At 42.7% G+C, this 14,169-nt stretch overlaps 1 protein-coding gene across 4 annotated transcripts in view; it reads left to right on the forward strand.

Moving 5' to 3' along the window:
• The window catches only part of plppr2a (phospholipid phosphatase related 2a), a 92,034-nt gene that overhangs the window by 69,230 nt on the left and 8,635 nt on the right, over positions 1 to 14,169 (forward strand). For all 4 annotated transcript variants that reach the window (XM_026348896.1, XM_026348889.1, XM_026348904.1 and 1 more), the window contains one exon: positions 3,234 to 3,422. In XM_026348896.1, the coding sequence (XP_026204681.1) occupies positions 3,234 to 3,422 (189 nt within the window). The remainder of the gene's footprint in view (positions 1 to 3,233; positions 3,423 to 14,169) is intronic.

The raw sequence follows: 14,169 nt of genomic DNA on the forward strand, positions 1-14,169 counted from the left end.
AATTTGGGGGAGTGTTGACAATACACTGCTTTGTGTGCATAGTTAGCATGGTGACTGGAATATATCTGCTGTAAAACATACGAGGCACAAGCTGAGGCTGAAGCAATGTGTACTTAAAGTATCCAAAGTAAAAGTACTCATCTGCAAATCATAATATGAAGTTGTTTAAACACCACCCTCCTGAAAGACGTGCAGGAAGGTTTTTATCTTGTGCAGCTGCAAACTGTGAACATCTGTGTTAAAAGACAGTTCCAGCACTTTAGTCATCTCTCGCTCTGCGAGTGAATATGAACTGACAGCACAATAAGTCTGAATTAAAGAAATACCCAGTGAAAAGGGACTTCTTTAGACGCCTATAAGGAACTTTGTGCAGGTTTAGTTTTTGTGTTGATTAATTTAAAAGTGAGGCAGCAGCTCTGCTTGCAACAATCTCCCCTTTCCTCCATCTACGCCTCTCTGCTGAAAGTAGTAGACTGGAGAGTGTCTGCAGCCTTTGTCCTGCACATGTAGTCTTATCAAAAGCGGATTGGAAACCAGGTTGTGTGTATACATGGCAGAAAACAGACGTCCCCTACCTGATCACTGAAACCAGGTTTTCCATTTGAAGCTGACTGTAACCTGCATGTAGACACTCTGAATGTGAACTAAAGCAAAGGGTTAGGGTTAGGGTTAGAGGGTTAGAGGGTTAGAGGGTTAGGGTTAGAGGGTTAGGGTTAGAGGGTTAGAGGGTTAGGGTTAGAGGGTTAGGGTTAGAGGGTTAGAGGGTTAGGGTTAGAGGGTTAGGGATAGAGGGTTAGAGTTTAGGGATAAAGGGTTAGGGTTACACTTATATACACCCACACTTTCACCAAGTGTTGGTGTATTTTTTAAGTGTTTGCATGTATTTATTAAAGTTTCTTTTTTTTAACCACCCTCTTGATCTCTGCAGTTGTCACACCCACGATCACGACAGCTTAGTTGGGACTTGCTGGAATTTTGTGGATGTGCACGAGTCTTTATATCAGGTGTGATGAAATGAACCCACATGTAAAGCTGCATTCATGCTTCCAATCACATGACTGATGTTATGTGAGACCTGATTCTGCGTGTTTTTTGTGCTCCTGCACAGTCTGATCTAAAAAAACAGGATGGGGAAAAAGCCAAAATGACAAAGGCTGACTCACTGAAAGTCATCGTTCAAAGCTACTATCAGCTGGACACGTGCATTTGGAAGTTAAAGTTCAACACTGTGAACTCTGACCTGCAGATCTGCAGGAGCTCGAGGCGAAATCTCCACCACAAACACATTCATGAGTTTTGTCCTTTTCATGGTTCAAGGGAGGAATCAAAGAGACATGTTAACAGCTGAACTATAAGTTCACTGCTGATTCCTGAGGGAGGGGGTCGTGTGTTTTTGGTTTTCCTTCCTTTATTGCCAGCAATGTTCAACAATCACCAACCGGGAACACAAGAGACAGCTTCATGAGTCACACATATCAAACATCTCCTTAAACAAGCCCACCCAAAAGCTCTCAGCAGGTGTGTGTGTCCAGGTGTAATCAGTATTAACAGTAGTTTTAGAAAATCACCACTTTCCACACGTGTCTAATGCAGGAGCTCTAAAAATACACATTATAAACCTGATTCTTCCACCGTTTCTTCACCATGACAACCACAAATAGCAAAAATGTCTGCCTCAAGGGAAACACAGATGATTCATGTGGAGTTAAAGAACACCCAGTTTGTATAAGTATACCAGCCAGGTTTCCTTATGCACATAGGTGGAGGATGGATGTTTGTACATATGTAGTGTTGTATCTATATTATAGAACAAGGGGAGTACACCAGTGGTCATTATTTCTAAATGTCAATTCTCAATCAGGATTTCAAGTTTAAGTCGGGGGAGGACAGTGTCACAATCTGCTCTCTGCTTTTTGCAGATGATGAAAGTTTGCTGGGATAAGAGTTAGCACCTCCAAGTCTGAGGCCATGGTTCTTCAAAGAATGGTGAATTGATTCCTTTGGATTCGGAACAAATCTCTCACTTCACCAGTCGGTTTACCTTCTAACCCTCATCTAGGGTCAGGAAAGAAAGAGATTCAACATCTGTCATGGGACCGTCCTGAGATTTCCGCAGAGTTAGAAGTATTCACTGTGTTGTTGGTGGTATAAGTCTTGAGTCTTCCTCCTATCAGCTCATGTTCAGAAGCTGCTGATGCTCCTGCTGCACTGCCAGCTTTATCAAGTCTCACCGTGTGGTGTCATGTTCAGATCAGTCCTCGTCGTCTGGAGACATGTTGCAGCGGTGGTGCTTGGATACACCTTTAACTTCAAAGTTAAAGCTGCATTCAAGTGTTTTTGTATATTAACAGTGGATCAAATAAAAAGAAAAGAGTTGCTCATAGTAACTCTGCGCTCCTCTTCATAGCTCAGGTTATTCCATGTTTGATGGACATTTAAATAAGCAACGTTTTGCACAAATGTGTTTACAGCTTATTGTGCTGCAACGAGGGGGAAAAAGCTAATCCACCTTTGAAAATGTAGCAGTGAGCGGACATTTGTTCCTTTTCACTGAACCCGATTTTAAGATGTTTACGTTGGATCTGTCAAATGTGTTGTTGTCATTTTATGAACAGCACACCTTCATGCATGTGTATTTATTTCACAATTGCACAAATGTGTCAGAGTGCGCTGCTGCGAGCTACTATGTAAAAGCAGCGGTAAATAGTTTTTATAACAAATAAATAAATTTAAAAAATCTTTAACTCAAACGGGAAAATAAATGAAAGTTATAACTTGTAAAATGTATGAAGTGTTCATCTTTTCTTTATATTTATCACATGTCGAGTTGTTTGTGTGTGTGTGTGTGTTTACACATTCATGTATTACACACACACACCCACACACACACACAGTAGTAGACTTCCATCGTGCCAGCAGCCCTCCCACTTCTCTCTCTCTCTCCCTCCCTCTCTCTCTCTCATTCTCTTGCTCGCTCTTTGTTTTTGCTGCTTGTGTTGCAGGGGAACCCTCTTATTCACTTTTTCATTGTGGTTTTCATCTCTTCAAGAGAGAAACCTCTTCTTGTCGAACCTCTCTCCTGTCTCCCCCTCGCTCGTGTTTCCTATGTATCTCTCCGTGGTGGAGGGGAACAGGGATCTGACTCTTCCCTCTTCCTCTCCTCCTACTCTCCCACCTCTGCTTCACCTCTCATCCTCTGGCTTCCTAACGGACGGATAATGTTCTATTTCCAGCTGGTGATCATGGCTGGGACCGTGCTGCTGGCTTACTACTTTGAGTACACGGACACCTTCCCCGTGCACATCCAGGGCTTTTTCTGCTATGACAAGAGCTTCTCTAAGCCCTACCCCGGGCCGGACGACACCAGCAAGATCCCCCCGGTGCTCATCTACTCGCTGGTCACAGCCATCCCTACAGTCACGGTAAGAGCTGGGTATCTCTCTGCATGTGGAAGGAAAGGTTGGAGGAAAGGAGCTGTGTTGAAAGTGAGCTGTTAAAGTTGAAGTGGCTTGTTTCTGCTTTTACATGTTGTGAGTATGTTTGACAAAGCTTCTGCTTCTTATGATTTGTGGGTTTTGTAATGAATCATCTCTGCTGTGTGTGCTGCACTGCTGATGAAGTGAGCAGATGGTGAGCCGCATGGAGGTAAAGCCCTCTATCCACGACAGGCATGTGTATGTGTGCATGTTGAGAAAGAGCTCGGACCACACAAAGTGTCAGGTGATTAGTGAAAGAAAGACAGAAACAAAAAAGACACAGAAAGAAACAGGAGGCTGGAGTGGAGGCTGAGCGATGATGGCAGGGAGCAGATGCTGCCTGAAAAGAAAAACTCCAGATGAGAGGTGAGAAAAAGAGACAATGAGCACAAAGGCAGGCTATCTGAGGAGAGGGGGCATGTGTGTGAGGTTAGCTGTTGAGCCCCCCCAGTGAGATGAGAGGCAGCCAGCGTGAAATGCAGAACACCTGGCACTGACTCTGAGAACAGACACACACCTGAACGGCTCACATCCCCAACACAGCAGAGAGACCAGAGAACAGCACAGACAGAACCAGCACACGAGCGTCACATCCTGTCTGTGTGCAGGTCACTGTAATGTGGAACCTCCATCAGCAGCCACAATGCATGCTGGGACATTTCTGAATTAAGATCAAACTGAGGTGCGTGAGGAGCGATGTAATAGGTGCATTTGCTTCTGTGTCGGTGCAGCTGTACTGATGTAGGGAAACTCTTCAACTTTCCTTATCCTACAGTTTTCATTTGATTTGACCTCTGATTTATTACTAAAGGTGTGTTTAGACTGTCCTCTCTGCAGAAAGACATCATTACACTCAGCTTTTAACTTCCCGACTGAACTGGTCTGTAAATTAACCCCTGTGAGTACCTTTCGCTGCATCTTTTCAAACACTTGTGCAGTTTAAGAATCAGACGTAGAGAGTGAGGAATATGACAAACATGCAGCAGCAGGATCAGCTGCCCGTCCTGTTACAGTCACAGTAGATCAGAAGAAGACGTCAGGCTGGAGACGTAGTTTACTTTTTTCTGATTCTTATGTAAATCAGTTGGTTGCTGATGATTTATGAAGAATATTAAGAATTTAATTCACTTTATAAAACCAGAGAAACCGATTTTTAATCCTCTCCATCAGACGTCCAGACACTGAACATAATGTTTCTGTAACATCAGCTAACGAAATGCTTATTTCAACCTGACACATGATCTCTAACTAACTAACTAAACTAACTAACTAAAGTTAGTTTTATGGTTAAACAAACCAGCTTCACCTGGCACAGCCAGGCGCAGCAGCAGCAGAGCTCACGGTGGATGTTGGAGCTCTTTTTAAAGGAGCAGTGAGCCATTAATACATCAGGTAACATGTCATCGGGTCTCTTTTCTGTTTGTAGAATGTTTCCTGTGACCTAACTGGACCGGACCATAAGAACATGTTCACCTGGTCTAGGATCATTGTTTTTAATAAACCAGTGTAAGATTTGTTCTCCCTCCACACCCCAGTAACGCTGCACTTCACTTTGTTCTAGTTTATTATCCCTGCCATCTTCAGCGGCTACACTCACTAATCCAACCCGAGCAGAGCTTTAAAGCTGCTGTAGCTGAGGGTAAATCACTCTGGAAGTTGATCTGGGTCAGAGCACATTACCTACAGCAGCTGCCCTGCTCTAACCTGTGCTGACCGAGGCTTCCTCTGTGTGAAGCTGCTGCAGGTAAATCACAGCAGTAAGTCCCTGTGATGGCACCAGCCTGCTGCAATTGTGCTTGGCCTTTTTATGTCTACTAATACTACTAAACAACCAAGTGGAACGCTGCATGACATGACTGACTGAACTGTAACACACACCAAAGATGATTTATAAATACGTTGAAGTTTGTCGAGATTCAGTAGGTGTCATGATGTGGAGAAACAGTCTGAGGTGATACTGGTGTTATTAGAAATCTATCTTGGACTACGCTTTTATTGAGGTTTGAATAAGATGATTGCATCTTGAAAGGTTCTCAGTAATTAGTAGATTACTTTATCAAAGTAACTTGTGACCTCGAGGACGAGAACTGTTGATTTGGTCCCGGCTCAGGACGTCTCATGTCTATATTGATAATCGTGGCAGATTTAGTGCATGAAATTCATCCTAGTCATCGAAGCACTGGGTGCGTGTAGAAAACCGGATTTGTAACTGCAACAGTCATCTCACTTAAGGAGAATTTCCAGAGTTGCAGTTAGAGTCTGTGTGTTGGGCAAGTTGCAAAGCCGGAGGCAAATTTATGGTACTGAGCTACATGAATAAAACTTGAGTTGATTATTTACAGAAATATAGAAAAAACTGGACTAAGTTGAAAGTTTCTGTAAATTCTGTGAATTCTATAAATTCACCTGAACAGTTGGAGCAAGTGTTTGCATGTTAAGAACTTTATATTAAAGTATAATCACGTTTCTATTTAGAGAGGAAAACAAGTGAACTCTGAAAAGCTCTCTGCCTCTGTATTAATAGTTCATGCTGATGCTGTCAGACTTTACCTCAGGGCAACTGAATCTGCTGCAACTCTGACAATTCTCCACACAAATGCTGTTTTTGGGTCATTTTAAGGGCGACGTGAAAATGTGTCTAATGAAGCTTGTGAGCCCGTTAAGTCCAGGATGAACTCAATTATTAAGCAACAGTTCAATGTGACGGTGTGCTTCATTGGATCCTTTTTGTTTGTTTGTGGCTCCATGATCCTCTTCATTCCTCGTACTGCTGCATCTCATCCACACTGACCTTTTTGCCCCGTCCTTCTATTCATAGCACACTCCTTCTCTATGCAGGTTTATCCTCATCTGTGTTTGGCTTTGGCCTTTTTTTGTACTCGTGGTAACACACTAATACATGACTCCAGTAAGTTTAGTAATATGATTAGAGGTCATTTATGCAGTAAATGACATTTCCATTATTGTAAATGGACCACATACATGTTCACATCTGCTAAAACAGCTAGCGTTACATTCTTTCTACAGCTCAAAACAAGAAGGTCGACTCACATGTTCAGGTCAATAATAAGCAGTCGGACACGATTCTACTCGTTCTTCAGCTGCAGACAACTACACGTTGTGCACATAGTCAATAGAAAACATGACGGCACCTCTGGACGTAGCAACAGTCTGACCTTTGTGTGTCTCTTTCCATTGTTTCTTATTTTGTACATATCTGCCACAGACCTAGGCCACTGTGCTGCTAACCCAGGTTAATGACACAGATGGCAGGGTGGGCTCCGTGCTGGGGAACAGAGCCATCGGTGGCTGTGGCACTGGCTGCCAGGGGAGCATATGTGTCTGGGGGAAGACGTTCTCGCCAGACACCTGGACTTTTGTTTCTCTGTCTGCAGGGAGTGATAAGGTGAGGGATGATTGGAGGAGATGTGGAGACAGAGAGAAACAATGTGGTTCCACACCAATATCATTTTCCACAGTCCTCACGGTGCCTGGAGCACAATCGGAGCTCATCTCACTGCTCAGGATCCTTATCTGTGCTTCTCACTGAACACGAGCAAAAATAAGAGAAAGATGACATGCGGCGAAATAGTTCCTCACAACAATGTAAAATGTGAATGAAAAGATCAAATTAAAAACTGAAGCACCAACACAAACATGTCCTGTAGACGTCTAGACGACGTGTAGTTCTTTAATTAAGACGACATGTGGTTCTTTAATTAACATGACGTGTAGTTCTTTAATTAAGACGACGTGTAGTTCTTTAATTAACATGACGTGTAGTTCTTTAATTAACATGACGTGTAGTTCTTTAATTAACATGACGTGTAGTTCTTTAATTAAGACGACGTGTAGTTCTTTAATTAACATGACGTGTAGTTCTTTAATTAAGACGACGTGTAGTTCTTTAATTAACATGACGTGTAGTTCTTTAATTAACATGACGTGTAGTTCTTTAATTAACATGACGTGTAGTTCTTTAATTAAGACGACGTGTAGTTCTTTAATTAACATGACGTGTAGTTCTTTAATTAAGACGACGTGTAGTTCTTTAATTAACATGACGTGTAGTTCTTTAATTAAGACGACGTGTAGTTCTTTAATTAACATGACGTGTAGTTCTTTAATTAACATGACGTGTAGTTCTTTAATTAACATGACGTGTAGTTCTTTAATTAAGACGACGTGTAGTTCTTTAATTAACATGACGTGTAGTTCTTTAATTAAGACGACGTGTAGTTCTTTAATTAACATGACGTGTAGTTCTTTAATTAACATGACGTGTAGTTCTTTAATTAACATGACGTGTAGTTCTTTAATTAAGACGACGTGTAGTTCTTTAATTCAGTCAGCTGCACCGTGGGTCTGTGTGTCTCATGTCCAAAGTACAGGAGAAGTTTCCAGAAACCAGGTTTCTTCACTGCAGGTGAACTCGGTTTCTGATTTCCTACATTTTTTCTTCATCAATAACATAAGTTGTTATTATTAAAAACACATTTCATCATTTTTATGGCATTAATATTTTATTGGTTTAATAAAAACAACAACAAAAAACAATAATGTAATGATGAAGATGATGATGAGGATGAGGAGGATGATGAAGATGATGAAGATCACCTTTTCTTGCTGCACAGTTGTGTCACCTCTATGATTTTTCATCATCAAACACTCAGAAGACAGAAGACTCCTCTTCTGTCTTTGTCACCACTCTCTTCCTCCGTCACCTCCACCCTCTCCTCCCTTTCACCTTCTCTCTGTTTCACTTTACAGATGAGCTGTTGGCTCCGTCTACTCTTCCTCTGGGGCCCGAGGCGGCTGTTGCATCAGCTTGATTGGCCGCGCAGTGAACGGAGCGAGAGAAATGAAATGAGATGAGACTTAGCAGCGGTTTTCATTTCTGCTTCTTAGCTTTGATCCAGTTTTCAGTCAGGCAGAGAGAAGAGACACCTCAGGGTTCCTGAGGCTTCACTCAGCACGTCACACGTCTCTGACGAACGCCAAGGCGGGCGGCCCAGGTCGCCTCCCTGTATTCTTACGTTGCACGTGGCCACTGGAGTCAGTGTGTGAAATAATGTCACAGTCGTCTGCAGCCGAGACCAGATGGAAACAGGCACAAGTCCTGTAATGAATCATCACGCAGGCGAATGAGCGTGTGACGGCAGCACAGTGTTCTCCTGTCCCGGTCCTGGAGAAGGTGTCTGTTACCCGTATCTTTAGTCCTTCAATCCGGGTTCTTGTCTTGTGTACAGAACACATTTATTCAGCGATACATGAGATGATCAGTGTTAAAAAGATTTTCCGGGTCATCCTTCAGATGAGGCTGAGGCTCAAGTCTGGGATAGAAAAGTGATGAAGGTGTGTAAGAGGTCGACAAGGAGGTCCAGATAGATCCACAGAGACTTAAAAGAGCTGGTGGTCCCATTGATACAGGTTTAGACAGGAAGCAGATTTGAAAAAGAGAGAAAATGGATCAGTGATGCTTCAGTACTGTGTAACACCACAAACAGGCCCCTGATGCTCAGCAGATTAACAGTGGTTACGATGTGTAATCACACTGTTTTTTACACATGCTTTTGTTTTTGCAGATGCACTGAGGTTTGTGTGAAGCGCCCTGTGCCCCTGTGAAAGTATTTATGTTTGTGCTGCGGGCCAGTCCACGAGTGAGTGTTCGTGTTTCTGCCGTCACTCGGCATCATGTCAGTGGACTGAAATACCTGCTGCTCTCTGGATTTCCAGTGTCTGTGCTGACGTCGAGCTGTTAAAACCCGTCACACGGAGTCAGAATCCTGGTGAGAAGCACACGTGAGCAGAGGTGATGGTGATCCTAATGTCCTAATGTCCTCGTCCATCGTCCGTCCGTCGACACTCACAGATACGCTGCATCGCAGAGATCGAGGTCCCAGATAATGGGAGGCCAGTGACAGTGAGGCGTCTCTTTGTTCTTTACACATGAATAACCTTCCCGGTCTTGTCAGAAACATTCGTTCTCATGGCTGCAGAGCTGCTTTAAACAGGGGTTGGTCCGGACAGTACACGAGCCGCAGCACTGGATGTTTCTCAATAGTCACTGATTAATGAGCATTTACACTTGGATATTTATTAGATCGATGAGAGATGGATTCATTTCAGAAAAACTAGGAATTACCTTTGTTATTTACTAGAATATTCAAATGGCTTCAGCTCCATCAAGCCGTCCTTCAGCCTGTTAATGTGATGTCATCAAAATAAAAACTGTAAAGGCGACAGGAGTCAACGTCTGTTTGTTTGGTTCTGTCCACTGTCACTAACCTGAAATATCAAATGAAAAGATGTATAAATCACTATGTTCGTCTAGGAGGATCTGGATTTCTAGAAAACCCAGACTCTGCTTCTTGCAGCATTGTTACTTTTACTTGATCCATTATGAGTTTGTCTGTCGTCCTTATTTAATCTCTAACACACACTGAACAGAGTTAGTAGCTGTTTGCAGAAGTTAACACTCATGGAAACAATCTGCATTTCATCTGTGCTGCAGTTCAGGCTGATTCCACAACGCTTGATTTGTCCCTCGCAGCTTTATTGACATCATTACCACATGATGAGAACAGGACCGGCTGTTTGTCTCCTGCTTCTCTGCCGTCTTCGACTCACTTAGTGTTTCCCAGTCTTCCAGCTGAGAGGAGTCACTAGTGAAGCTGTCTTTTCACTGGAGTAACTTTTTGACTGAACAGGCCAACTATTCATTTTCCTATTAATCACTGCTGCTCTCGTCACCCCTACTGCTCCTCTGTCATCTCCACAATCACCCTCATTCATCTCAGCGCTCTGAGTAAAACATCCCCACTTATTGTCCCCAAAAAGACATGAATTCAGAAAATGGTCAGCCGCTCACATCTGGCTAAACTCAAAATCTGCTTACTCACTCACACACAGTAGAACCCTCCAGCCTGCGAATGCAGCCTTAACGGGCTCTGGTCGCTGTTTGTGCACGCACACTTAATCACGTCTCATGTCAGTATGAACATTTCTTTCCTTCATTCATTTTTTATTCTGCGCCTAAATTGTGCATGGGGGTGTTCATGTGAAACGTGACACATTACAGCGTAAACCATTGTGTGTGTGTCCTCACTACTACTTCAACACGAGCCTGCATTGTCAGACTGTAGAGAGGATGAGCAACTTCATTTCAAAGAATTATAATCTGCTCGTGTCTAAACTGAAGCGACAAATTTAAGGCTAACTGTGAATCCTTGAAGAGGAAATAGAAATTGTATGAGTGGAGAGACAACATTAAGAAATGTTGAAATGCAGCTCATTGTTTACACATCGTCCATGCATCAATAATTCCTGTAGTATCACCTCCCATCACCTGTTCACCTCTTTCTTCACTCTTCAACTGTCTTATCTGTTCTTGTGTCCACAGGCGTGGTTCTAGCTGGGTGAGGTTGTGTTTGCTGTCTGCAGATGTACTTTTCATACCAGATATTTTAACATAAGGGTTAAATAAATGTGTAAATGTAAGAACAAGTGAGCCACCTGTAATAACTGGAATCTCTAGTTTCTGTTGTGTTCTTCACAAATCACAAATCAAACCACATTTCTTTGAACCACGCTGTCGATTTACGTTATATGTCGATTTTCATTATAAAAATGAATTATTCACGTTTACCAGTAACTATGAACAATTTACTTTAAGAATCAAAGTCAGATTTTGACACACGGTGCTGTTTGCAGATCACATGAACAGTCAACGATGCTGCTCTCAGAAGAAATGTTGTCCAACAGCTCCATGGTCTGATTTCCCACAGGGCAGCTGTCTGTCTGTTCCAAATGGCCTACTAGTTTAGCTGTAGTCATATTTTCCATGTTCTGGTGAATCTGCTGAAGAACAGACGCATAGTACTGTCTGCATCTTCTCACCATCTGTGGCTCCGTGTTCTTCTTGAGAAACGTTGAGTTAAAGCGTCTCCTCGGTTTAACAGGAGGCTGATTTCCAGACGTTTGGGGATTTTACTGATTAACATCTTCACAGAGTCAATGTGAACTTGTCGTTCTACTACATACTTCCAAAAAGACCCACCACCTACCGTTACAGCTTCACCTGAGGCCAAGTGTTTCAGAGCACTCGCTCTTGAGGGACAACACACAACCATTATTCCACATTTTGTGTTCTACACCTGCTCCAACCCTCCTCAGTGGAAAACAGACACTATGTGTCTCCTGATTGCCCCATAAACAGTCGTCCAGCCCCTGGCTGTGTCCCTGACATGTCTGACTCGAGGCAGCTGATTAAACCCCCTCAGCTTTGATTTCATGCTCGTATTAGTGTGGAGAGTGTTGCCATGGAACAGCCAGCAGGGTTGTGTTGCACTAATGGAAGGAAGCACTCAGCTGGGCACGCACGTCACAGCACTGCTGCACCCACTGGGCCCCTACATGCTATTAACTCATCCGACTTTACTGGACCCACTTGGAAAAAGCTTTGGAGCACAGGACTTGGCTGAAACTCCATCATTTCCAGCTCTCTCTTCCTTTTTGCTCTCGCTGTAGTTGTTTCATTTGCTCCTGTTTTCTGACCTCAGACACCAAAACACTGGCTACAGCTCGACGTCCTACACTGCGTTCATGTTTCTGTGAGGAGTGGGCAAGTGGGAAAATGTTCTTAGAGGAGTTTAATGTTGTTTCTGTGTTTTCTAATGTTGAACTGTCTTCTGAACGCTACAGTCTGTTTCTTATAGAGTCTCACAGTAAACCTACATTAGTCAGTGCTCAGATCAGTGTGCCAATGTTCTGCACTGGTCTCAGGTTATGATCAGAAGGTTTTCTAGTGTTTCTGTAGACATGATTCCATTTTTCCGTTCTGACACACTGAGAAGTTTAACCTCACATGTGATTGAATGAATAACAGATGTCCTCTACGTGTTACTGAATAAAATTGTGCACATTACACAGATTAAAATGGGAAATATGTCTAATTATATTAGACTTCTACAGATCTAGTCTCCCTTATTTGAAAACAAATCAAATATAAATCTTGGTTTTTATATTCTGTATCATATCCTTCAGTGATGCTGTGTTGAGGTTTCAGATCAGTCTGATTAGCTGCAGATGTCTTTGACTTTTACGAAGGATGGTTTGTGTTTCTTTCTGCTGCAGAACAGAAAGAAAAGTTCTGTAACATCCTAGAAGACGGATGTACCCATTGTTACTGTGGGCGATGAATGGGGGGATGAATTAAAGAAGAAAGGAAGAGGACGATGGGTTTGTGGAACGCGGTCAGTTAAAGGGGAAAATGTCTGAATGATTTAAGATGATCTGTCACAGATAGTTCATTGAGGGAGCTGAGTTCTATCGTCTGACTGCTGGAGGCACTCGCACAGATCAGTCACAGCTCATTAAGGGATCATCAGTGAGGAGAAGCACCACAGCTCAGACTCACAGGAAGTAAACACACCTCACCTGATATAAACCTCTGCCACAAGCCTCATGTTCCTCACTAAGAGCAATAAACCTGGGGACACCCAGAAACAGTGGCTGTCATGTCTGATACAGAAAGTGAGTTTACATCTCTGCAAAGTCTGGAGGTTCACGCTTGATAAAACTGATGATTAAGACGTGTAAGATCATTAGTAATGCTAAAAGCTATGAGCAGCACAGGGTCAGTCGAGGTAGAGCGTCGAATGATTCTCATACTCATTTAAAATAAACTTTTAAAGAAGCGGTTCGTGGTCGTCTACTGTTCTTTGAGGAATCTCTGATACGGATTCATCTTTTTATTTTTCACTACTTAATTTAAATACTGGAGGTTGTAATTTGAAATGTGTCCAAAGTTAAAATATACACACCTCCCATCTGTCCTATTCCTATCAGTATATTATCTTAGCAATCAGGGCCTGGAGGTGACATCAATTTGGACTCAGGAATACATTAAGAATTAGTTCTGAGTCATGTATGTAAACTGCAACTTGAGCAGTTGGCGCAGAAAGAAAACTGTGATGTGCTAAATCAAGATCACACTGATGATCAACGTGACGTGAATGAAGGTTTAGCTGAAGAATGGGAGTCCTGAAACTGATCGGGTCTAGAGATCCTCTAGCATGAGAGCTTGTCTCACCACTGGAAGTCCAGTTACTCAACTTCCAGATAACTTCACCGGATGACTGAGAACCTTTAGCGGCACCAATATTAAAATAGAATCAGATCCAAACTGTGTCCAGAGGTGTTTTAGGTGAGTGGTGGAGCCTGCAGATGGTGAATTATTACCAGATTATTACCTGCTGCATTCACACAGGCTTTGTCTCAGGAAGCTGTTTCAGACATTTGCCTTTTCAAAAACAATCTCTGAATAAGTTCAGGGTCCCAGTACATGTCTGAAAATAGCTTTACTGGCCAGTCAGGACACGTGCACAGAGCAGAGTCATCTGCCTCCATTCATATTGTCTTTACAAATAGGCTACGTACCACAGGCTTTTAAGGTTGCTGTAGTCAAGCCCCTGCTCAAAAAGCCTACTCTGGACTCAGGGGTCTTAGCGAATTATAGACCAATATCCAATCTGCCCTTTATCTCTAAAATCCTTGAAAAGATAGTTTCTAAGCAATTGTACGACCACCTGCGTAGTAATAACTTGTATGAAGATTTCCAGTCAGGATTTAGAGTACATCATAGTACAGAAACAGCACTGGTAAAGGTCACTAATGATCTTCTATTGGCATC

This window comes from Anabas testudineus, chromosome 8 (genome assembly GCF_900324465.2).
Source record: "Anabas testudineus chromosome 8, fAnaTes1.2, whole genome shotgun sequence".
NCBI classification, from domain to species: domain Eukaryota; kingdom Metazoa; phylum Chordata; class Actinopteri; order Anabantiformes; family Anabantidae; genus Anabas; species Anabas testudineus.